This window comes from Thalassophryne amazonica, chromosome 8, assembly GCF_902500255.1.
Source record: "Thalassophryne amazonica chromosome 8, fThaAma1.1, whole genome shotgun sequence".
Lineage (NCBI taxonomy): Eukaryota > Metazoa > Chordata > Actinopteri > Batrachoidiformes > Batrachoididae > Thalassophryne > Thalassophryne amazonica.
In genome coordinates this window covers 62,672,481-62,699,703 of record NC_047110.1, presented here as the reverse complement: position 1 = coordinate 62,699,703, position 27,223 = coordinate 62,672,481, and the positions used below count along the sequence as shown (strand labels likewise).

Below are 27,223 nucleotides of genomic sequence, written 5' to 3'. Positions count from 1 at the left end.
ATTTGAAGATGTTATGATTCTCTTTGGGAGTGATGAGAATGGACAGGATTAGGAATAAACATATCAGAGGGACAGCTCAGGTGGGATGGTTTGGAGACAAAGTCAGAGAGACAAGGTTAAGATGGTTTGGACATGTGCACAGGAGCGACCCAGGGTATATAGGGAGAAGGATGCTGAGGATGGAACCACCAGACAGGAGGAGAAGAGGGAGGCCAAAAAGGAGGTTTATGGATGTGGTGAGGGAGGACATGCAGGTTGTTGGTGTCACAGAGGAAGATACAGAGGACAGGGTGAGATGGAAACGATTGATCTGCTGTGGCGACCCCTAACAGGAGCAGTTGAAAGAAAAAATAGTGAAACATAAAAGACAGTGCGTTGTAGAAAGAAAAAAAAAATCCTACAATTTGAGCAGATGTAAGGCTTTAATGTAGTGTTTAGTTATATAATTGCTTTGAAATAATGTATATGTCGACTGTGCAATAACTGATGACAATGTTAGTCTTGTTTTCTGTTGAAATGCAAGAAAACCAAAGTCCAACTCATGCACACCAGTTGTAATGGGTGTCAAATCTACAGAATCTGCTTCATTTATAGAACATTAAAGTGGAAATAAAGATGGTTACTAACAATTTGAATTAATTTTAAGTAATAAATTACTTTATTTAAATTTGGAGAAACCATAGCTATATGGGCTGACTTTACATTGGTTCAAATATGCTATCTGGACAAAATGGAATGGCTGTCATTAATGAAGGCTGTTTGGAAAAGAAAAATGATGGATGTCAGAGTTTCGTGGAGCTAAAAATGGACGGAATTATTTGAAGAAAATAGAAAGAAAATAGTTTAATTCATATTTAGCATGGACAAAGGTGAGACTCCGTAACTTGAGCAAAGGAACTATTAAACACAATGATCTGTGATAAAATATCAATTCAATGATCATTTTTAAGAATAAAACTTGATTTTGATCACAAAATTTAAGACAGGTATTTTTCGTTTTCCCTGCCCTGCTCAATCCGAAAGAGGGCAGTAATGTGTCGCTTATTGTACGTTACTGCTGTTGCTGTTGTTTCCCGAGAAGAAGACTGGAACCTATCAAACGCGTTGTCAACGTTAGCTAGGTCATGCTAATTGAATATTTTAGTTTTAATAAAAGCTGTTTATACGGTGCACTAAACATTGTCCGCAATGGAGATAGTTTGGTAAGTGAGATTTTCATTGAAAGGTTATTCGAAAATATGAAGTCACGTTTTTTTTTCTTTTCATTTTTAAATGTGCACGAGTTGACACTATACACTGTCCATACGTTCAAAGAACCCAGCTAACCTGGTTGAACTTGAGCTAATGACTAAAACAAAGTGAAGACAAATGGTTTGATTTCAGGTCATCTAGGCACATTTTTTAACCTTTTCCCTGTGTTGGTAACGGCGTCGGATTTTGAACAGCAAAAATATAGAAGGTGAATTAGTGAACCCTGCTTCTGAAGATCGCCTACATTGTATGTTTACGGAGACCGTGTCAAATATTTCAGTCAAAATTCACGGTTACCCACGTTAGTAAACAAAGGGAAGTGGCAGGGTGAAAACTCCTAACTCAGGGTTAGGAGTTTTGGTTAAGGTTAGGATTAGTGGTTGTGGTTAACATAGTTCAGGAATCTACATATGAATAGTAGTTCACCTTATTGGGTCATTCCATCTGAAATCACCCAGTACTGAAAAAAAAAATTCCCAGGTCACCCATAAGCTTTATTGTGTCAATTTTATATGTTAATCACATTCCAAAGTTAGGGTGAAATACCAAATATTATGTCTGTATCTTGAATACTTTTGAAGTTACAGCCTTTGGAAATTTTTGTGAATTTTTCACGTCATGAAAATGGTATTTTGTACCAACTTTACACGTTAATAATGAGCTCCCTCACAGCAATTTTTGGTGTGTGTGTGTATGTATATATATATATATATACTCAACAAAAATATAAACGCAACACTTTTGGTTTTGCTCCCATTTTGTATGAGATGAACTCAAAGATCTAAAACTTTTTCCACATATACAATATTACCATTTCTCTCAAATATTGTTCACAAACCAGTCTGAATCTGTGATAGTGAGCACTTCTCCTTTGTTGAGATAATCCATCCCACCTCACAGGTGTGCCATATCAAGATGCTGATTAGACACCATGATTAGTGCACAGGTGTGCCTTAGACTGCCCACAATAAAAGGCCACTCTGAAAGGTGCAGTTTTATCACACAGCACAATGCCACAGATGTCGCAAGATTTGAGGGAGCGTGCAATTGGCATGCTGACAGCAGGAATGTCAACCAGAACTGTTGCTCGTGTATTGAATGTTCATTTCTCTACCATAAGCCGTCTCCAAAGGCGTTTCAGAGAATTTGGCAGTACATCCAACCAGCCTCACAACCGCAGACCACGTGTAACCACACCAGCCCAGGACCTCCACATCCAGCATGTTCACCTCCAAGATCATCTGAGACCATCCACTCGGACAGCTGCTGGAACAATCGGTTTGCATAACCAAAGAATTTCTGCACAAACTGTCAGAAACTGTCTCAGGGAAGCTCATCTGCATGCTCGTCGTCCTCATCGGGGTCTCAACCTGACTCCAGTTCGTCGTCGTAACCGATTTGAGTGGGCAAATGCTCACATTTGCTGCCATTTGGCACGTTGGAGAGGTGTTCTCTTCACGGATGATGCGAAGGAGATGTGTTGCACTGCATGAGGCAAATGGTGGTCACACCAGATACTGACTGGTATCCCCCCCAATAAAACAAAACTGCACCTTTCAGAGTGGCCTTTTATTGTGGGCAGTCTAAGGCACACCTGTGCACTAATCATGGTGTCTAATCAGCATCTTGATATGGCACACCTGTGAGGTGGGATGGATTATCTCAGCAAAGGAGAAGTGCTCAATATCACAGATTTAGACTGGTTTGTGCACAGTATTTGAGGGAAATGGTGATATTGTGTATGTGGAAAAAGTTTTAGATCGTTGAGTTAATCTCATACAAAATGGGAGCAAAACCAAAAGTGTTGCGTTTATATTTTTGTTGAGTATATATGCAGTGGTGGGCACAGTTCCACTAATCCACTAACCGCTAATTATCGAAGATAATGTTTTCATTATCTGATTAGCTTTTCAGATAACTTTGAAAACCATCATCGGATCAGTTATCTTCTGATAGGTTTTTGTCTGATAATTTTTAGACTGCTAACATTTTTGCAGACGCAGCTTTTTGTAGTAGATGCGCAGCACTATCCTCTACAAACAGAGAATAGGTGGTTTTAGAAGAAACCGCTCTATCCTCTGCAGGCAAAGGAGAACTGGTCATAGAAAAGAAAAAAACTAATTTCTTTTGACCCCTTACTAACACGCTGGCAATAGCACCCAAGTCATCCAGAGGCATACAGTTTTAACTTATGGTTAAAATTTTTCACTGCGTGTCACATTTAGCTCCTCACGTCCTTCTTAACACACCACACACGGCAGGAATATCTGATAAGATTATATTTAGCGTCATCACGATTGTCTGGGCGTCCTTAAGATTGTCGGAAGGGGAAGATCAGGTCAGATATCGGCCTAATTATCTTGCCATGTGAACCAGGTTTGATGTTATGACGCCTCACGGAGCGACTGATTGATCTGTTGTAACACCGCACCGAGCCGCTAATCGATCAGATGTTATGACGCCTCACGGAGCGACTGATTGATCTGTTGTAACACCGCACCGAGCCGCTAATCGATCAGATGTTATGACGCCTCACGGAGCGACTGATTGATGCGTTATGACACCGCATGAACATGTTTTCACTATTATTTGATTTCTTTGTGCAACTGACATCGTTATTCAAGCATTCAAACGGCGATTCCTATCGCCACACAACTCCAGCAACCACACACAAGAAATTTTTTTGACAGTTCTTGTTATTGAAAGAAACCTTGTCTTCCTAACCGGATAGAGTTGTGATGTCATCACGCATGCGCTTAGGCACTGTCTAGCGGGATCTTGAAAATTTCTTTCTTTTTTATACAAATGAGAAAAATGACAGATTTTACAAAAGCACATTTATTTGTTAACACCAACACATGTTATATTGATTCACTTGTGTTGGTTTTTACATAGAATGAATGACTCAACCAATCAGTATGCGCGGAGGCTTAGTTTACCCATAATCTCTTTGGTGTGTTAATGTTCAAATCTTCAGAATTAGTGCATTATTTTAAAATTAACAGATACGTGTTATATATCACTTTGTACATAAGAGTTCGCAGGGGTGGTGGCCAAGTGGTTAATGCGCTTGGTTTCAGTTCAGAAGGCTCCGGGTTCAAATCCCACCCCCGCCACATTACTCCATGTAATGTGGAGTTGCGTCAGGAAGGGCATCCGGCGTAAAACCTGTGCCAATTCAACATGCAGATCCACCTTGGATTTGCTGTGGCGACCCCGAGTGCAAACAAAGGAGCAGCCGAAGGGACTTACTTTTACACTTTAAGAGTTCATATTAATGTTATTCTATCTGGAATTATTTTATTTATAAAGCAAAACCATAATTCAAACCTGCTTTCCATTTCAAGACCTCTGCCTCATCGCTGGGCCACTGTATCCTGTCAGAGTAAATGACGCTTTCCTACAGCAGGGGGCAGAGCGCACAAAGCAGAAGCGCTGGCTCATTGGCTACATGGGTTTGTGATCGCCGTTGGTTCTGTTAGAAGCTTTGAGGTGTTTAAACTCAAGACAGACTCAGACAGACTTCTCTTCTAGTTTATATTTGTTCTTGTGCTGAGCTGCAGGTCTGCGCTCTGAGTTCTGTTATAGTTTATCTTTCCTCCTTTGAGCATGAGATGCGCGCGCACGTGCGCACGAACGAACTGTCAGTGAGTAGTGGAGATGTCTGGAGTTATTCTTGATATTGTCATGTCTTGTCCCTGGCAGTCAGTCTGTGAGCAGGACTTATATCCTTTTTTGTCCTTTATTTAACACAGTGATGAGAGAGTTTGAGGGGAGAACAAGGAACTAACTGCCTGCCACCAGACAGTTTTTTTTCTTTCTTTTAATTGTTCACATATGCGCGCGTGAACGAATCATCCGTGAGTGGACTGGAGATGGACTTTTTACTGCATGTGGACATGTCCTGTCTCTGGCAGTCAGTCTGTGAGCAGGACGTTTATGGATTTTATTTAAACACTTTTGTGAGAGAAGAAGAGCGAGGAGCAGCAGCTGCAATCAGCATTTTTTTTTCTGTGCTCTTTTTTGAGCATGTAGTTTTACTGCATTGTGTACACAGTATAAAAACAATCCTGCGTGATTTATACTTCAGGAACAATGGAACACAGCAGGAATCATAAATTGGCGTCGGGTAACGTTGTATTGTGAGCCTGTGGCTTCCAGTCATGTTGAGTAACGTTGCTTTGCTCTGACTTGCACTGAAACCACTTAATTTCTGCATCAAACACAGGACGCAAACAAAAATTAAACATGTTTAATTTAAAACTCAAATTCAGTTTATTAGTGGTTGCAAATGTACCAGAGACAATATTGGAATTTATCGGTTATCTGTAACTTCCTATACATTTTTGGGTGGTTTATCGTTTTATCTTTATCAAAGATAACTTTTCATTTATCTGATTATCTGTTATTGAAGTTAATTTTTTGGTTATCTGTGCCCACCACTGGTAAAAAGACTTGAAAATGCACCAGAATGCATCTGAGATCTCAGATTTTTCTGGGGGACAACCTCCTGACCCCCCGCCAGGGGCTACAGGCCATTGGCTCTTGCCAAAATTTTCAGGGTTTTTTTTTCCCCCATGGCCCACTTTCATTACTGCAAGGCGAACTGAAGGAGAAGAAGCATTTTGGTTGGATTTCAGTTTCCCCATAAAACGTCTTAAGTAGTAGTGTTTTCCAAAAAATTAAAAAATTATGAAAGGAGGAATTGTGAAGAGAGCATTTGTTAGATGAAGCAAACAAAACTGTCAATCAAAATCCATTGACAACTGCAGGAGAAGAAGCACTTTCTGTTAATTATGGATGATGATGAACGCGCTGCCATAACATTAGCTCACCAAACCATTCAACCAGAGAAGCTAAAAATGCTAAAACCATGATTTAGATTTGATATAGAGTCATTGGTGCTTTCTTCTCATAGGTATTACTTATTGGACATCGTTACCCATTTAATATAGAAATGGGTGTACTGTTTACTATAGGGTCATTCCATGCCAAGGTCCAAGGCTTTCAAATTATGCCAGTGGCTGGCAGAATTTCCATATACTATTTCCGTGTGTGCTGGCTACATTCAGCTCATATTCAAAAAAAAATAATGCTGGTTTCTGAAGTCATCCCACCACTCCCTGCTGCCTCTTCTCAAACCAGGCATGTGATTTAATGTTGGGATCCACTGGATCAGGGAATGGTCATTCATCCGCAGTTGATGATATGATCATGTCTTGAAAGCAAAAGCACAATCCTTCTTCCATCTGGCAAACCAGGAGACAAAAATATTCATTTTAGATTCCTTTGGGGAAAGGGCCTATGCTAAATCATTTATAATTCATCACATAACTGTGTTGTCCTTCCAAAATGTGATTGTGAATAGATTTACCCTTTTAATTACTGCGCTAAGAGGATTACATTCAAAGTTGCTGCATGTTTTCTGAAAGGTTCCTACAGTTTCACCTTGTTTTAGCTCATGTTGGACAAAAAGACATTTTTAGATTCGTGCAGATTGGAGAAATATCCATCCCGGAGGTAAACTGATACCATGATTCAAAAATTTGGATGTCATTTAGTAAATATCTGCAATATTAGGTTCTAGGTAACAATGTTTATAAAATTCTAAGAGATGATTCACTGCAGTTATTTGATAAAGTCGTATACAGTTCTATTTGGTTTGTCTGTTACAAGTACAGTGTTTCATAGGGAGAGACATGAGTATGTGTTTGTAAGTTTATACTTTGTCCCAGTGCAACATAAACCAGAGCAGAAACAGTGTTGGGTGACTAGCTACGACACAGGCCGACTAATACCAATATTTCCTTTGAATTCAAGGGAGGACCCACCAGTCCATGAAGGTCCATTCTTTACCAGAGACCTCTATGACAGATGTTCCCTTGCGCCTACTATTAGGGAGCTGTGGGCATTTCTACAAAGGTATGGCAATAAAGCAGTTGAAGTATGTTCTGACTGTCCTCTGGAAGGCTAGTGAGTGTTCATTTAACTGATGTCTCCTAGTTGTTGTTGCTTTTTTTTTTTTCTTTTCTTTTCAAAGCCCTACAGAGAATGCTGACATGAAACAAGAGCATGAAACTGAGGCTTTAAAGGCTGCGTGCCTCCAGTCCACAGATGGAGCAACAGAGTATAAAGACGAAGGTTGCATCAGCAAAGAAGAGTCCTGTTGGGATAGCTATGATAGTGATGATCTCCGTACGGACAGTGGTGCTGAAAGAATAGAAGACTTTAAAGATAAAAAGTCTAAAGGGAAGCAGAAGAGGGTTCCAAATGAGCCAGATATTGTTTATCCTGAACCCAGAGTACCCTTCCCCTGTATGTCCACCCTCACCTGCAGAGACCAGAAGACCTATCTGGACATTCTCTTGAGTAAAAATCGCAGGGATCCTCCACAGGCATGTAGTGTTTTCCTGTTTTGTTGTTGCTGTGAGTAAATTTTGTCGCTCATATATATATGTATGTGCGCTAACATATTGTGTGAACTAATATTTCAGAACTTAATGGAACGTGTGAAAAATGAAGTAATGCAGTTCATGAGGTACCTGCAAGATGTGTCCAAAATGTGTGCTGATGATTACAATGTATTACCTCATGGAGCCTCACAGTACTCAGAGGTACTACTGCAATAACAAGGATTGCACATACATTGTGATCACATTTTGATGTTTGTTAGAAGTCGCAACATCCATTCGTAATTTGTTTTTCAGGAATTTTTTCGGGGCTGTTTGGAATACATTAAGACACTTCCTCAAATCTACCAGATTTATGAGTTGACAAGTTTGACAGGAGGAACGTTCAATGTTGGTCTCACCCTCACCTTTGAAAAACAACTGCTCATGATGGTAATAATGTAGTTTCTGTATGGATGTGTAGCAGCCGTTGTTGCTTGTTATATACAAGTTGGGTACTGTGCAAAAGACTTAAACCTGTCTCCCACTGCCAATTTCTGACACCCGATTGTTTACTTTAGTGAAAAACAATTGATTACCAAATCAGGGGTATGCTATAGTGTACAGTCTGTGGTAATAGTGGTGTTGTGGAACATGGCTACTAATCATAAAGTTTTTGAAAACGAGCAAATCATGATGTTGTGATGCATCGTGATCCACAAAAGTCAATATTCAGCTGTAATTTGGGCAGATGGGGATAACATAATATGATAGACTACTTTAGTTTGGAATTCGTAAGTGTATCTTGAAGTTAATCATTTCTGCTTTAATGTGGGTTTAGCTGCGCAGTGACTTTGATGTCAGGTTAACATTACAGGTTAAAATTAAAATAAAAGGCAGATTATTTTCTGTTTTGGAGCTAAGCGATTTTATTGAATGGATCAGCCAGCTTGCATGTGTTTTCTCTCCCCACCCAGGCTGTGTGTTTGATGTTCACAGACTCAGTGATTGCTGACCTCTTAATCGCCTCATGAAATGTAATGTACATCATAATCCCGTGAAAGGCATGCCACATTCTTCAGCGGAAGACAATTTTTTAGATGTTAACAGATACATCTTAGCTTTCTAGTAATATGTTGTTATAAGCAGAGACATTAACATATCATACAGTGTATATATACTGGACAAACCCTGCGAAATATCACCCATAGGTTTTCTATAGAGACCTGGAAGAGCTGATATGAAGCCCATATCTGGGCATAGCTATGTTGGCAACATTGGCAGCCCTTGCTCTACTTACATCCTGACAAACCCTAAATGATTAAAGAGGTGGAGCATGGCTAACTCGGTGTGACAAAAGAAGCCTGAACCTGTCTCTATCTTTGAGTCCAAAACAGCTAAGCTAACAGGTTAACCTTGGAACAGTTGTTTATTAAATCATTTTTGGGGGGACTACTCAGTGGTTGTCATAATGATTTGCTTTGGTGTAGACATTAAAAGTTATGAGCCCTTATTTTCTTAGTAATCGTGCATTAATAGGACGTAACAGTTACCGATGGCTCCTAAAAGTGTTAATGCCGTTACTATACAACATTAAGCTGCATTATTCCAGGTGTTAGTAATGAAATGCCCAAAACAACAGACACAACCCTCCACAACAGCTAGCGCACACACTGAGCAACCTCTGAGCGAGCGATGCTATGAGTGTCGGAGGTGCTCAGCAGCTGTCACTCATTGTGACCATGCCCCTAATTTTCCATAAATATATGGCTTAAAATGCCTTAAACTAAGAATTTAGGAAAAAGAAAAATCACTCCCCATACACTTGTCATGGAGGGGGAAACATGTTTATAGAGACCAAAATCACTTATTGTTTTTTGTTTTTTTGTTTGTTTTGTACCAGGCTGTAAATATGTTTATTTCTGCTCTAAGCTTGAACATTTTTAACATGGACTTGACTGGGAACCTGCTCGCTTTTGGAGCCAGCTTTAAGTGGCCAGTCAAAGAACTGCAACTTTTTCTTCTGGGTGGGCTTCATCTGATACCATCGAAGCTTACCGCTTGTACCATATAGACTGCACAGCGTGACATTGTGAGCATGCCCAGTTGGTCCCGTGTCACGGTCCTGCGTTAAGTGACTATTGCAGTCGGCAGTAACCCGGTGTATGATTGTGTATAACACTATGACACACAACTTGAGACTGCTGTTGTGATGAATCTGGCATCATTTCCTTGTTTTTGGAAATGGGATGGCAAAAATCTGCAATGGGAGACTAGCATTAAGCACCCTACTGTTTCAGTGTTAATGTGAAGATTTTGTTAGTATATTGGTAAAAGGCAAAATTTGAAATTTCCAAATGTTAAAACATGCTGTAGAGCTTTGTCTATTTTATTTAAATAGTATCTTAAATAATATCACAGACTTATTCAGATTGAGAAAATGCTGTATACAGCAATTCAGTCAAGACAACACAACAAACAATAATCATTAGTGAAGAATGAAATGATCAACTTGTTTTTGTAAAAGCATGGAATACTTCTTCAAATGAATTCAGTATTTTAAGTAAAGCATCATCACACTAAATATTTTGTTTGTTCTTTTAATGCTTTGCAGGCTTTATTTGTCATTTATAACTGTTTCATTACCTTTCCTTTTATTTTTTGTTGTACCAAAGATTCTCACGTAGTACCGCAATTGTTTAAAAATTCCAGTGTTCCATTTAGCTTGGAAGTGTTGAATTGCAGTGTGATTCTTTTAATGTTGATTCAAGTCTTGTGTTTCCATATTCACACTCTTTATTTCTCCAGGGCAACGTGGATGTAACAGACCACACGATAGTGCCTGCTGATGCACAGCTTGCATCGGATTATCATAGTGTTTCATCAGAGACTCTGCCAGCTAAAAAAGCGAAGGACATTTATGCTGTAAGCAATTGTCTTACTTTTTTAATTACTCTAATAAAGTAAGTTAGAAAGATGTTTTACTGTTAGAATGGAATTCATGACTGCAGGTCTATTACAGCTCTAGTTAAGCTCTTGCAGTTTTCTTAAAAAACACCAGAGGGTGGTGCATCCTTTTTTTTATTATTATTATTCTTTAAGGAAAGCCTGTACTGTCTGATTCTGAGGTGTTTTATATTACTTAAAACAACTTGCTGAATTAATTGTTGATGATGTAGTTTGAAATCATGTTTTTCTTTGCAGACAATCAGCTGTGATAGCAATGCGGAGAAGCTGTGTAGCCATTACCAGCCTCACATTTGTCTGACACAACAGGCCCTTCTCAGACTACTCGACAATCATGGCCCTGAATTTGGGCAACAATGGGAGCTGCCTGTTTGGGTCAAATTAAACCCAGTTAAAGGTACAGAAGTGCCATTTTTGTGTGCAGACTATTATTCTGTTATTTTAGGGCAGTTTGGGTTTTAGAACAAATATTATTATTGTGAATAGTGTTTGAGTATATTTTGCCATTTCAAAACTCTGTGTAAATGCACCAGAGATTTGCAAAGGTATTATTAGTGAGTCCAGTAGGTGGCCAGAGATGCAGAGACCACATTAATGTGGAAGTTTTAATTTAGTAGCACTTGTGGTCTGTATACAGTGAATTTATATACTTAGTCATATTGTGTGACATTGTGTACTCCTGTATGTTTCCAAAAAAACATGATTTGAATATTTTGAGCAGCAGCAACAACAATAACAATATAGTACACATGGTTTAAGCTTGTATTACAGTAGTGATATATCAAAAACTGTTTTGTTGTCCATTTTGCTTCTTGGCATGACTTGAGTTTTCAAAAAAAGTGAAGAAGTGTTTAAAAAAATCCTGAGATATTTATTTACATTCATTCCATGATGCATAGCACTTCAGTCATATTTTTGGCCTACTGCAACAGATTTTTTTCACATTGATAAAATATGTCATTATACCACCACAAACAAAAATTTGGAGCAGTATGTAGAAATCACCCTTTCTTCTCGTTTTTCCAAGAAAACTGCTCCTAAACTGATTTTGAAAAACATAACAGAATGGTAACGCAAGACATTGATGAAGGAAATATAACTCCTTGCTGATGTCTTCAAGGAGGGACAGTTGAAGTTTTTGTTCTTTGTTTGTTTGTTTTTATGATTCCCCCACTGGCAGTCATTTTTGCGTTTTTTTCTTAGATCTGTAGTTTGATTGTAGTTCATGATTTTGACAGTTGACAATTTTTGCACAGTGTGTACTGACTGTAAATTAGAGCCCAACTGATAAATCTGTTAGCCAATAATATCAGCTGATATGACCCTTTCATGTAGTGTGTGTGTGTGTGTATTTTTGTATATTTATGAAAACCTTTATTTAACCACATAAATAATACAGAAATTCATTTTGGCTGTTGTTGTCATGACGTAGTTTGTCCAGCAGAGGGGACCTTAACTGCTTTGTTTTCAAAGCTGTCAAGCATGGGTGGGACCCCAATAGCCCTCCAGTCACATTAGCTACAAGACACAGAGGCAAAGCGACCAGCTGCCATTCATTTTTAATGAGAGTTGGAGATTTACAGTGAGGAGACACAAGTGGTCGCTGTACTGCCAGCTGAACAGATCCAAAAAATAGAGAAGACGATTACTTTATACAAACACTGAGTGGCATGAAATGTGATTGCCAATCCTTGTGAAGGCTGCGTGACTGCAACATGGCATACGTTTCTTAGTTATATTTATTTATAATAAACCTCATGTTTAAACTATAGAATATCAATCCTCAATTATATTTATTTGTCTTAAGGGTAGAAAATGAATGAATGAATATATTGTCAGATACATCGGGATTGTAAATTTTTCACTCCTTAATATCCCCCCCCCCCCCAAAAAAAAAAAAAAAAATTGGTTGGGCTCTACTTTAGTTTCATGGTGGTGTTATTTCACATAGTCCTTATGTCACTTTTTTTTTGTAGCCAGCAGTCATAAGAAGACTGTTTATGTTGACTCACCTCTGCTGAAGACTGAAGTGACCATAAGAGAAAGAAATCATATCTACCATGAGGAAAGTTTCAAGACCTCAGTCAAAAAAAATGGCAGTAAACACGTGTTTCATTTAATGACCGAGCTTCCCTTGACAGAGCAACAACTTCCACCAGTATGTCAGCACTCATACGGACCCACACATACGTATATTTATTGTTCTTAAAGTTGGATAGTGACTCTTTTATGTTTATTATGCAGGACACGTCTCAGAGAAATGTTGATGATGATGGCCTTGACTTTGCAGTGGACCTTACTGACCTGGAGACATTTGGAGAGACAAAAGTCACAAAATCACCTATGATGCTTAAGAATGTGCAGGTTTCATGTCATAAAGGTCAAAAAGTTATACCTTCTCCACCTACAAGTAAGACTTTGAGCAGAAATGTACATCGTATTAACACCAGTAGCAGTTTACAAGAGAAGATGAACACTTTAGTGACAGATGTGGATGGTCCAATAACAGATGAGAGAACACATCCAGCTGTGAGTGAGATTGGTATACCAAAGAGTGACCAGTTGAGAGATGTCTCTTGCCAGGAAAGTGAAGAAGATGCAACTTTGGCAGGAGAATCAGATGATGACAAGCTTGTTATCGATGATGAAAAGTCTCCAGCTAAAGCATCTTCCCCACAGTCCAAGCCAGAGAGTCCACTGCATTCTGTAGACTCCATTGTTATCACAACCTCTGAGACCTTTTCTGACACTCCAGCTGTGAGTGAGACTGGTACACCAAAGAATGACCAGTTGAGAAACCTCTCTTGCCAGAAAAGTGAGGAAGGTACAGTTTTGACAGGGGAATCGGATGACGACAAACTAGCTGGTGATCAACAGTCTCCAGCTCAAACACCATCAGTGCATTCCAAGCCGGAGACCCCACAATGTTCTGTAGACACCCTTGTTGCCCCTAACCCTGTGAATCTAAAGTCACCATCCTCACAGAAAGGTACCAGTCAGAGGCGAGGATCCAGAAGAGCCAAGGTTTCTGATGACCAGTTGGGAGAAATCCTTCGCATGCAGACAGCCATGTTCAACCCTGCCAAAGATGACAAACGCACCATTAAATCACAGGAGGCTGTTTCACAGTGCCCGTCTGTGAGACAAGCAGTTCATTCCCATCCAACATCCCTTGTTAAGCCCTGTGTCTCCTCGTATTTAGAAAGCAGCCAGAACTGCCCTGTTTCTCCTCGTAGACCTGCTCCAGTAGTCAGCAGTCGTGCAAAAGAACAAAAAAGTTAGTATCAGAAATATTTTTACTCTGTGGTTTTCAACTGTCTGCTGAATTAACATTAAATACACATTGTCTAACAGAGATACTGTCACAGGACCTGCAGGCAGGTACAGAAGATGAACAAGATTACAAGGCACCAGATGAAGGTAATCTGTTCTACAAACTCTACAGTCTGGAAGACTTGCTGCTCATGGTGCGCAGCTCTGTCTCACTGACCCACACCAGGAGATTAGGCAATAGTCAGAACCAGGTGTGCATCATATTATAAACACTTCTTGTGGATTTTGTGCCCATCTTTTTCTGTGTCTCAACATATGTGTGACTGTGTCCTTTGTTTTTACTATCAACAGCATGTGCCAGTACATGTCCTGCCAAAACTGGAGTACCAGTTGACATATGGTGTTGAGTGTATAAGCAGTAGTGAGGCTTGTCAGCTGTGGACTGAGGCGTTGCTGCACTCCAGCACTGTGTCTTACATCGGTAAAACTGTTACTCTGGTTTTCTGCAGTGCTTTTCTTTTTAACAGTGGTTTGATCAAGGTAGAAATACTCAAGAACATAGTCAAATTAAGATTCATGTAACTTTTTAAAACAGTTTCCTTATTTTGTGCGTTACAGAGAAATGGGCACCATCCTCCCACAAACCAAATGAATGGTCTTTAGATGACTCACCACCTCAAGTGTTTGGTGTTTACTCTGTTGCCATAACTACAGCTACATTTAGTTTTGGGGAACAGAAATCCAGTGTGCAGAGCTCAGCTAAATACTGTTTTCAGTTACATTCAAAGTTCCTTAATCTTTATTATTGATTTTTGTACGTGCTTTTTGAAGAAAGATTAAATTTTTTTAGTACTAATTGATTAGTTGAATTAGTTTTGTGTCTGTTTACTGTTTAGTGTTGGGTTTTGACAGTTTGAAAAGTGTTTTTGACAGGATGCTGGCAAAACCTATGAACCCTGGTATAAAGTTAAATGTAATTGTCATGTTGACATTGCACAATACTGTCATTTATACCTGTTGATTACAGTCCATTTATAATGTGGCAAAATCTTTTGCCACAACCAAACTCATGTTGCCATATTATGGCGAAAACATTAGGTCAGTGGCACAGTGGCAAAGTAAGGAGAATTGGGTTATGGGGATGGGGGAAATTAGTGCGACACTTCAATTTTCAATTTTCAATCAAATTTTATTTTTATATAGCGCCAAATCACAACAAACAGTTGCCCCAAGGCGCTTTATATTGTAAGGCAAGGCCATACAATAATTATGTAAAACCCCAACGGTCAAAACGACCCCCTGTGAGCAAGCACTTGGCTACAGTGGGAAGGAAAAACTCCCTTTTAACAGGACGAAACCTCCAGCAGAACCAGGCTCAGGGAGGGGCAGTCTTCTGCTGGGACTGGTTGGGGCTGAGGGAGAGAACCAGGAAAAAGACATGCTGTGGAGGGGAGCAGAGATCGATCACTAATGATTAAATGCAGAGTGGTGCATACAGAGCAAAAAGAGAAAGAAACAGTGCATCATGGGAACCCCCCAGCAGTCTACGTCTATAGCAGCATAACTAAGGGATGGTTCAGGGTCACCTGATCCAGCCCTAACTATAAGCTTTAGCAAAAAGGAAAGTTTTAAGCCTAATCTTAAAAGTAGAGAGGGTGTCTGTCTCCCTGATGTGAATTGGGAGCTGGTTCCACAGGAGAGGAGCCTGAAAGCTGAAGGTTCTGCCTCCCATTCTACTCTTACAAACCCTAGGAACTTGTTAAAGGTTCTGTCACACCTTTATGATTCAGCCAGCGTATTAAAAAAATAACCGTATTAAAAAATGCTGGTGTACGACTAATATGTTATGGGTACTTTTTTTTTTTTTATAAATATGTTAAGAGGATGTTGAAGCACAGTGATATACGTCATAATACGCCGAGCACCTCAGTAAATTTTGGGCATGCTGAAAATTTTCAACATGCCAGCGTATGACTCATACGTCCCACACATGCGGGACATAAGGTGTAGGTAGGTAAGTTATGTGATTGTTGACACACGTTTCTTGTAATTTACTTATTAGTCTAAATACATCCATTAATGCTGTGCATTGATTGTCAGAAAGCTGCAGTCCTCATGCAAACAGACTGTTTCATTCACACATGGAGTAATGTAATCTCACCTGTTCCTTTCAGTGGGATTCATCATCACAGTCTGACGAAGACGTATCCACATAAAGCCTCCTGATTTTAGAAAAACGTCTGAAAATACTTTAATTCCTTGTCGAGGCAGTTTAAAGCAAGTCCCTCTGTGGTTTTTCTGCTCCAGGTGCATTTCTCAGAGGATGCCAGTGTCACAGTCTGATCAACGATCAGACAGCGACCAGCACTTTGATTGGTTCCCTGGTCTGATTAACCCGGTCCCGTGCTCTGCCGTACATTAATGAAGCGCTGTGACGCTCTAAACTTTTAAAACGCCAATCGCGATCAGACTGCGACCAGCGCTTTTATCGGTTCCCCTGTCTGATCAGTCAGAGCTGTTTGAATGCCCCCATCTGATCAGTCAGACGGGGAGACCGATCAAAGTGCCGGTCGCGGTCTGATCGCAACTGGCACTTTAAAAGTTTAAAGAGTCACAGCACTTATTCATTCACGGCAGTGTTTATTTACCACAGCCATCAGTCGACTCATCAGCGTTCTGTCTGTGATGGAAATGATCCACCAAGACAAAATAAAATAAAATGAAATAAAATAATGTTAAATTATTGCTGTCCCGCACCACAACGTGTGGTACCGACCCACACCAGTCAGTGGAAACAGGGCTATCGGCATACGCTGGTTAATTCTTGAGGTGTGACAGCAGCATTAATTTATTAGACGTATGCTAGCGTTTTTAATACGGTTGGCATTCCAGGCTAAATCTTCAAGGTGTGATCGGGCCTTAACACTTGTTTAAGAATATTTTATTAAATACTTTTTTATAGACGGAATGCAATCCCATCATAATTACTTAAATTTAAGTCTGACTTACCATCCGTATGATTTTGAAGAAATCTTCAGTTGAAAATTGTAATCCTAGTTGATGATAACGGCACAGATAAACAGGATGTGTGTGCTCTACATAACCAAATGATTTTTCTCAAATTATCCCATGTTTAAACCAAGATCAAAGTCAAAATCAAACACCAATTTTGACATACCCTCCCTGGACAAAATGAAAGAGATGTTTGCACTACCTCTTTTGAAGTCAGTGAGTGAAAGTTAAAGACAGACAATTTAACAAACTTTTCCACGACTACACTGAACAAAAATATAAATGCAGTGCTTTTGTTTTTGCTCCCATTTTTCATGAGCTTTAGTCAAAGATCTGCAACATTTTGTATATACACAAAAGACCTATTTTTCCCAATTTTTTTCACAAATCTGTAAATCTGTGTTTAGTGAGCACTTCTCCTTTGCCGAGATAATCCATCCCACCTCACAGGTGTGGTATATCAAGATGCTGATTAGACAGCATGATTATTGCACAGATGTGCCTTAGGCTGGCCACAATAAAAGGCCACTCTGAAATGTGCAGTTTTGCTTTATTGGGAGGGTTAGAAAACCAGTCAGTATCTGGTGTGACCACCATTTGCCTCATGCAGTGCAGCACATCTCCTTCACATAGAGTTGATCACTGGCCAGATGCCATCAAATGTGATCATTTTCCCACTCAATTCGGTTACACCGACTGCAGTCAGGTCGAGACCCCGATGAGGACGATGAGCATGCAGATGAGCTTCCTTGAGATGGTTCCTGACAGTTTTTTCAGAAATTCTTTGGTTCTGCAAACTGATTGTTGCAGCACCTCTCCAGGGGGCTGGTCTCAGATAATCTTGGAGGTGAGCATGCTGGATGTGGGGGTCCTGTGCTGTTGTGGTTATACGTGGTCTGCAGTTGTGAGGCCAGTTGGATGTACTGCCAAATTCTCTGAAACGCCTTTGGAGACGGCTTATGGTAGAGAAATGAGCATTCAGTTCATGGGCAACAGCTCTGGTGGACATTCCTGCAGTCAACATGCCCAATTGCACTCTCCCACAAAACGTGCAACATCTGTGGCATTGTGCTGTGTGATAAAACTGAACATTTTGGAGTGGCCTTTTATTGTGGCCAGCCTAAGGCACACCTGAGTGAGTTCAGCTCATAAAATTGGGTGCAAAAACAAGTGTTGTGTTTATGTTTTTGTTCATTGCATACTTTTTCTCACATTATTTTTGTCACATACTGGAAAGTATAGAGTTCCCATATATCCTATACACATGGGTCTAACTATGTTGCACATTTTCACGCTTGTCATCGAATTCTGGAGTGATATTCAATTTTTCTTGTGTATGCAGCCGATCTGCTCTGTGTAATCCTGATCCCGTCAGATCTCAGAAGCTAAGCAGAGCAGGATCTGGTTAGTACTTGGATGGGAGACCTCTTTGGAACACCAGCGGCTGTGTGTGTTTCTCCAGGTTACACTGGAGTTGCGTCAGGAACGGCATCTGGCATAAAACTTGTGCCAAATGCCAATGCGGATCTGGCTGTATCTGCTGTGGCAACCCCAAACAAAATGGGAGCAGCCAAAACAACATACAAAATTCAACAAAATTCAAGTTTTCTTTTGTGATTGTTTTACTTTTAGACAGATTTCAGATATATGTTTTGTGTTTTTGCTAAAACTTGTTACGTCAAGACAGTTTTGCCCGGTTTTGAACATGATGCATCTAAAGTGTCCCAACCCTGTAATTACTCATTCTGGAGTAGCTATTAAACAGACTTTGGATTACATCCCTCCCATATTTTCAGTGTGTGACATACAGTACCCGACTTAAACTCCAGGATCCTCAGGACTACGTTCCCATCCAGCATTGCCAAAATGTAGGGTGTAACTTTATAAGGTTTTGTATGACCAAGAATCTAGAATATCTCTCACAGCCTGCCAAAATGCATCAGGCCCAATTGTTCAGACCTCCTTCTTTGCTTAGTAGTTCATGGGTCATAACTCTGTTGATCATGTGGCATTCCCCAGTTACGTATTTATGGCAGTGGATAAAAGAAACACTTGAAATAAGCTGGAGTGGGAGGCAGTGAAGGAGACAGGACCAACAAGCATTTCTTGCCTCCCACTCATGCTTGTAACAATGCTGGCAAATCACTGTAGACTAATTACTTTGTAAGCACTAGAAATTGAATTGATGAAGTGAAGCTCTTGATGTATAGGCTCATTAGCTCTTGTTTTTTTTCTTTCCCTCTCTGTCTCTCCAGCTCACATCAATGCACACACATCAAAAGTAGCTCTGCTAAGAAAGCTGCCTGATGATTGGAAACAGAACATCTCCTGTGGCTTCAAGTGAGTGTCACTATTAGAGCAAATGCATGTAGATTACCATCAACCTAATCACCTCTATCTGATTATTGCACAAGTTTAGAAGATTTCATTATGAGTTCAGCTCATCAGTAATGTCAGAGAGACCTGAGAAGCTTCTGTCTTTACCTGCTTTTATCACCTCTAGTTTTTTTTTTTTTGCGGAAGTGTAAAAAAACTCGAACAAACTACAGAAACGTAAAGTGATTTTTTTTTTTTTTTTTTTCCCCCCCCTCCACAGACCAGCTAAATCTCTGAATATACTGCATCATCTGCTGAAAAAGTTAACAAAGTAAGTAATTCAACTTTATTTATATGGGTCAAACGCATGTCAGTGGGGTTTCCATTGGCCACAACATATACCTTCTTTTTATGGAATCCTTCATGGAATGGACATAATCCCAAAAATGGATATGCTTTACCACAGTTACAGTATTGTGTAGAGAAATTAAAAAAGAGTGAATTGGCAGAGGTGATCAACTCCAAATTCCATCTGGGAAGAAGGACCTCTGCAGGGAAAGCCAGCCATTACCATCTGATGAGAACATCATCTCTGAGTGAGCATCTCCACCAGTCTAAAGCTGGCTTCCGTTGCCAGTATTCGTCACCTGTTTGTGTACGTTTTTGTACACAAGTAGCATCTTTGCACATTGGGCCTCATGTATCAATGATGTGCACTTGTGGCGTAAATTTACGGCGTAAACTTGAAATACACCAAAGTCGCCGTGACATGTATCAAGCAGTGCGCACCTGCCCATTTCTGGCATACGCCTGATGTGATCTTGATAAATGCGGCGGGTGGAAACTATCGTAATTATAATAAACACGCCCATAAATATTCGGACTCCGCTTCAGACACACCCTCATTTTATGACATGGAAGCCGGGAAGACGGCAATGAAAAAGAACTCCACCAGTCACGACGCGTGCCAATAGAGCATCAAAAGTGGCCATCGTATCAGTTGTTTTGTAGTATATAATCAATAAAGTGTTACAGTGGTCCCTCATTAATCGCTGGAGTTACGGTCTAAAAAATAGCCCGTAATACACGAAACCACGACGTAGTCAGCGCTATTTTTTACAATTATTATAGACGTTTCAAAGCTGTAAAACTCCTCACTACACAGTTTATACACTTTCTCAATCAGGCATGAACATTTTCTCACTTTTCTCTTGTGTGTAAACACACTCAAAGTTCAAACCTTAGTAGGAAAATAATACCAAACTGTTTCAGGCCCAAACATTTGTTTGAGAAATAAAAATAGAACATTTTCCTATAAATAATTATGACGACATTTAGAACTAACAAATTAATTTTAACGATCAACGAACGAGGTCGGACACATAAGAAATTATTAATAGTGACTGACCAGTATTTCACAGATCGGGCCTCTGCGTCCTGGCGCTGCGCCTTTTCCCACTCACATCTCACTGCAGCAGGTGTTTGTTTCCGGGTGACAAACACAGTTGTGAGTAGTTGTTGGTGCTCTTTTCTCTTCTGGGCAACAAGATTCTTATAAACAGATACACAGAACACTAAAAAAAAGGCATGCAAAATTGGACTAAATACTCCGCGAGACTCCGAGGCCATGACAGGTGAACGGCGTTATAGCGAGGGACCACTGTATTCTAATTTCACATGTCAATAATTCTTGACATGTGGATATTTGCTCGCTCAATTAATAAGACACGCCTAATCTGTCAGATTTCTTCATTTTTTAAATGTATTTCTGTATTTATTTTATTGTGACAACCGAATGGAGACGACAAAACCTGGTTGCAGCACGGGCAAATTAAGGGAATGACGAAACTACAGTTATTATCAATTTCATAGTCTAAAACGATCACACCACATGAAATTAAGCTCAGCGCTGTTCTGGCTCCAGGCTTGAAGTCTGGAGAAAAAGGCGAGCAGCGCTTTCTTTGCAGTCAGCGCTGTGGCCACGGATCGTGCTCCATAACAATCCCGCAAAGGCGGGATTTGTATTGATTATTATGTAGTATAATCAGGAAAGTGTTATTTATGTAACATATGCATTGATTTGTATAATGGCACTGTTTATCATGTTGATCATCTTCATTTTTATGTGGATTCCAGCGCTGGTTCATTTTGGTGTATAATTTACGCCACCTCTCGACCTGGTGTATATTTTCAGCGCAGCGTACGCCAACGACCACATTGATAAATGCCAAGTAGCGCAGCCATTTTGGCGTACACCCCATATACGCTCAAATATCGCCGTGCGCAACGTTGATACATGAGGCCCATTGTGAGCAATACATGAAGCCTTGAACTTGTTTTAAAAATTTGTGATGTCAAAATTTGGCACTTTATGATCCACAAAAGATGAATAATCCACTGTAATGTAGGGGCAATATGTGTCTTAGTTTAATTTTACAAATGGCTTTATTTTTTATTTTGTTAATGCATCTGGAAATAATTCTGCTTGAATGTGGGGCAGTACGGTGGCTTAGTGGTTAGCGCTGTTGCCTCACAGCGAGAAGGTCATGGGTTCAGTTCCTACCTGTGTCCTTTCTGTGTGAAGTTTCCATGTTCTCCCCGTGTTTGCGTGGGTTTCCTCTGGGTGCTCCAGTTTCCTCCCGCATCCAAAGACATGCGGGTTAGGTGGATTGGAATCTTTAAATTGTCCGTAGGTGTGGGTGTGACTGTGTTTGTTTGTCTGTTTGTGGCCCTGTGACAGACTGGCGTCCTGTCCTGTGTGTACCCCGCCTCACGCTCTGACTGCTGGGATAGGCTCTAGCCCCCCACAACCTGTAATTAGACTAAGCGGTTGAAGATTTGTATGTGTGTGTGTGTGTGTGTGTGTGTGTGTGTGTGTGTGTGTGTGCGTGCTTGAATGTGGATTTGTCTCAATACAAAATTTAAATACAGTGCAGATTGTTTTCTCTTTTGGAGCGAGCAGTGAGCAATTTCATTGAAATGGAATGAAAATTAACCACAGCGGGGAGTGATCATGTGCGCTCCATCTTAATTGGCTATGCACAGGGGGAGAGCACAGCCCTGCTCTGCTCTGGCAAAAACGTAAGTGTCATACACATATATGTCCTGTGTAGCAAAAATATCTGACTGTGGACATGCGGGTACAGCATGCAGTGATATGGACCTGTTGTTATGTGAACAGAAGCCTCGATAAACATAGGCAAATCCCATGAAAACCATATCACACTCTAGAGGACTCACCACCTTGTGTGTTACAAAAGACAGTTTGCATACATTTACCTTTTGTGATAAAGTATACCACGAAAGGTAAATGTATATAAAGACTTTACCAGGTAAAGTCTTTATAAAGACTGTGTAGAATATTGTTGTGTACACGTCCAGAAACTCGTGTCATAAGGTGCGTTCCAATTCATTTGTAGTCTGCATTAACCTTTACACTACACTGCAGCCTCTGCAATAACTTGATGTACAAAAAGACAGGAGGCAGAGCTGGAGGTGGCAGAGCTAAAGATGTTGAGATTCTCTGTGGGAGTGATGACAATGGACAGGAATTAGAAATGAACATATCAGAGGGGCAACTCAGGTGGGACAGTTTGGAGACAAAGTCAGATAGGTGAGATTGAGATGGTTTGGACATGTGCAGAGGAGGGACACAGGGTATATAGAGAGAAGGATGCTGAGGATGGAGCCACCAGGCAGGAGGAGAAGCAGGTGGCCAAAGAGGAGGATTATGAATGTGCTGAGGGAGGACATGCAGGTGGTTGGTGTGATAGAGATAGACTAACCTGGTGTATAATGATAGGACACACTACTTTAGAGTGCACTTGTAGTAAATCAGGCCTGATTTCTTCATTTTTGAAATCAAGATGGCAATTGGGCTGAACAGTTTTGAAGTTCAACAGACTGAGATGGGAGACATAAATAAAGGTAAAGGAATAGGGTTTTGGAAAGGACACTGTTTGGTAAAAGAAGAAAAAGAAATAGTGATAAATTACTAAAATTATTTTAACGTCCTTAACACGATAATCCTGTGCTTTATTAATTCAGACTAAAAGTAATCATAATGGAGGCTGAATTCTTATTTTACCAGGGCTAATACTTGTTTGGTGTACGTACAGTCACTAATGCTAATTATAATTTAAAGACAACAAATCTGGCTTCAACACATTCAGACTTTTCTCAATATGCAGATTATTCCTGGGAAAGGAAGCACAATAAAAGAAAGAAAACTGGGTATCCTGGTTACATCTTTTTCCACTTTTGAGACACAAAGTGGGCCGGCATTTTGAGAATGCAAGTCTCAGAGAGCTTGACAATGCTTTACACATTTGCTAGACAAAAGTCACTTGAACATTCTGTATTTTCAATGTTAAATAACAAGAAGGCTGCAGTCTGATCTCTCATGTACAGGAGTACAGTCAAGTTCAGACTCTTCCAGCAGTATTTCAACATTTCTTGGACTAATGCATGACAGGCACGAACATCATCATCTGTTAAACTCTGTTTATTCCCAAAGTGCTGTTTTGAGACGGTTTAAACCCCCCCAGATTAATGTCCTGCAGCTATTTTTCATTGATGGTTATTTGAGCATGTTTTAATTTTATTAAATTTACACAAAAAAATGTGAGCATATTGATGTGGATTGAATGCAAAGTGCAACATTTCAGATGGTGCCCTGCTTCCTGACCTCAGAATTTTATTTGAACAGTGTCTGCAGCTGATAATGAAGACTGCATTACGGTCGGCTCAGCCTGAAAATATGACGCATGTCTGTTCGGCTTTGTGTGGGACAGTTGGGTTGGACAGTCATTACTCAACAACGCACAATGGATGTGCCAGCTTGTGATTTCATAATGCACTGCTCAACAGCATTCCATTAATTTTGACAGGAAGGGATATGTGGCTGAGAATACTGTTTCAGTGTGGTTTGTGCTTTTAACACACTGTGACTTCATTTGGTTTTGTAGGTTAGATGAAGGACGGTACCTGATTGCACATAAGGCTAGGGAGCCATTTGTGACCATATTAAAAGCGGTAAACGGGAAGGGAAACCGAGGCGAATACAGCCTGCAGCAGGTCCACAGCTCTCTCCCCCAGCCCCCGACCTCCAGCCTCGTGCCATGGCTGCCAGTTGATCCAGATGTGGTTCTGCCCTTCCACCAAAAATATGGTCGTGTCCCCTGCACCTTTCCACCAAGATCTTTCATGAAGGTGTGTGCTTCATGTATGTGACCTTTGTTGTAGTGCTGTCAAACAGAACTGCACAAAAAATACAACGTAACCTATCGGAGGAAAACTAATGATAAGATACAGTCAGGTTCATAACATAGTTACATAGAGGAAAGCTGGAGTGCTGACTCTCTATACCACTAACGTAATGCTACCGTGCCTACACAGTGGCGCGGCTGCCATGACCAAATTTGGCAAAAAAGACATGAAGTACCCGGATGTGCAATACAGCGTGTGTGTTGAGTGAACAAGATTTATCCAACTACACACACAAACATTTTTTTTCAAGACAAAACCAAAGCTTCAAAACTAGTTTCTTTTATAGACAAATTTGATCTGTAAATGTTTGGTTTCCCTATTTTTTATTTTCTTTTATTATATGTAAATAATATGCAGTAAGACCCTTATGTTCTTTTACGTTTTAATTTTATGTGTGCAGCTATTTCAAGATTTTGTACAGTACTGTTCTTTGTATTTGATGCATTAAAAAAAAACAGTGGTCTTACATGAACCGTAAATGCTGAACCTACCTGTTTTTGGTTCACTTCTTAATTAAAATAATATTATTAATTAAATTAGAATGAAAAGAGTTCATTTTCTTACCTTCCTGGCAGCAATAGTAAGGCTTCGGAATCGTAATACCCACCGACGTAGAAACACACTCGCGACTCAAGCATCGCTAAACACAGCACAATGCATCATGCAATGTAAATAAATCCTTGTGATATCGTTGTCCCAAGATCCTAATGACATGAAATTTCCAGCTTGGCACAAAATAATGCTCGAAGTACACTCTGGAGTTGATGCATAGTATATGCATTTAAATTTCTTCGAATCAAAGTAAAATCTGTCCAAGTAAAATCCGTCTGAAAACATGACAGCACGATCACAGTGTCAATTGTAGCATTGAACTATGCGGCAAACAGTCCATTCAAACCTCGCTTATTGCCCAATGTGGTCATGGCGGCGCATGCTCCTTTTCGGCACATGGCCAGACTTGACTCCACCCTCTAGCTTTCTTCTATGTAACTCTATAGGCATTTAGACAGTGACACAATTTTTGTAACTTTACTTCTGTACACCACCACAATGCTCAGTGGCACAAGGAGTCAGTCTGCCAAAATGAAGACCTGGGTTTGATATCTGGTCACATTACTGTCAGTGTATGTGGACAATACAATTAGGTCGCAATTTACTAAGACAAGAAGTGCTAAATTGCATCAGCAATCCAAACTTTTGCACATTGGGCTGGAGATAGTTTTGCATGAGATTAAATACACAGTTGATAGCAGGGGTAACATGATGTAAACAGCAGTACATAAATGAGGATTTTGTGTGTGTAAGCACAAAATGAAACTAAGTCAGCCACTTGCTGTTGTGTACCTTGTGCTTCACTGGGCATGAACTTTGCCACATAACAGAGCATGTTCATGTACAACCTATTTCAGACATTTCATTTTTGTTCTGTCCAGGGTGTTTTAATAAACTGGTGAATACTTTTGCTGTGTTCTGCCAGTGGAACGCACATGGACAGTAACCTGCATCAGATTGGCATCCTGTTCCATTGGAATGTGGGGATAAGTACCAGCATCAATGGGTTTCAGGGCCTGTGTAGGACTTACTTCTTCTAACACCACAATGAGGTTACAATGAAAAATTTAAGATGTGCCTGTAGTGTAGAACTTTCAACAAAACTATTGCCTTAACCGTTTAGGAATTATAGAGGCAATAATCAATGACAAATTAAATATAAAGATAATAATAAATATTAATCATCATTTTTACAGCTAGTTTGAAGTGTTTGTTTTGGTTTGTTGACTAAGACATTTGAAGACCACACCTCTTTTTAAACTCACATGGAGGTTATCAGAATAGCCAAGGGAAATGAAATACACTTCCTCACAAATCCTCTGATTATTTTATTCTCAGGCAGGCTGAACCAGTGCACTGTGCCATACTATGAGTTCAAAACAAACAGCGGGGACAGTAGAGCTCAGGAGCAGAAATACCTGCAGGTTTTTGGTGTTCGACATTTATTACGTTCCTGTCTACATAAAGTGAAACAAATGTTTTGCATCTACATCAGGAGAAATTTGTCTGCATTTGACTGGTGTTGGTACTTATGTGAAACAAAATTATTATTATTATTATTTTTTTTTTTTAAGGTAAGATTTTTTTAAGTATAATTTTGTATAATTGTGTCTTTTTCTTTCCTTTCAGAAGGCCAAAGACAGCTCATCACAGCATCATGACCACGGAGCAAATCAGGCAAAAACAGATGTGAATGCAGAAGGCAACGTGAAGACAAAAAAGAAAAAAGCTAAACGTAAAGCTCACCGTAATAAGTACATAAAGAAGCTAATCAAAGATTCTATCTGAAGTCCCGTGTTTTCTTTCAGTTGTGCCTGTCGTGCTGAGTATGAGAGACCAGTTACTGTGTTCATCTCATGAGCACCTAAGCACTTTATTTTGTTCACTGACATTTCTCTGGTTTTACGATCTGTCATTTTGTATAAAACTACAATAAATGTTTTTAAGTGTTGTTTTTTCAGTGATTTCCTTCAGCACATGCCTTTTTTTTTAATGGCTATACTTACATGGACAGCAATGAGTAATAAAGTCATATTCTTAGTAAGTAATCATCTCATTAAGACAGGTGGTGTATTATGATTGTAGTTATTGAAGTGCACTGTTGACATGCATACATTTTAAAGGGGAACTCTGACATTTTTCAGCCTGGGCTCAATTTTTAGATGTTTCGGGATTCTTGGGACAATAAACTGAAA

General features: G+C 39.8%; 1 protein-coding gene across 2 annotated transcripts; it reads left to right on the top strand.

The window, feature by feature from the left end:
- The first annotated feature begins 1,074 nt into the window (after window positions 1–1,074).
- Window positions 1,075–26,979, top strand: ice2 (interactor of little elongator complex ELL subunit 2). 2 transcript variants are annotated; one of them, XM_034176481.1, is made up of 15 exons: window positions 1,075–1,202; window positions 7,072–7,173; window positions 7,292–7,646; window positions 7,746–7,865; window positions 7,959–8,093; window positions 10,449–10,565; window positions 10,845–11,004; window positions 12,584–12,765; window positions 12,852–13,884; window positions 13,962–14,131; window positions 14,232–14,361; window positions 19,148–19,232; window positions 19,489–19,539; window positions 24,176–24,419; window positions 26,661–26,979. In XM_034176481.1, the coding sequence occupies exons 1-15, from the start codon at window positions 1,189–1,191 to the stop codon at window positions 26,814–26,816; spliced, it is 3,054 nt and encodes a 1,017-aa protein (XP_034032372.1). In that variant the 5' UTR covers window positions 1,075–1,188; the 3' UTR covers window positions 26,817–26,979. The 2 variants fall into 2 exon arrangements, with proteins under 2 accessions (XP_034032372.1, XP_034032371.1); XM_034176480.1 differs by having other exon boundaries at window positions 26,658–26,979.
- Window positions 26,980–27,223: the final 244 nt, after the last annotated feature.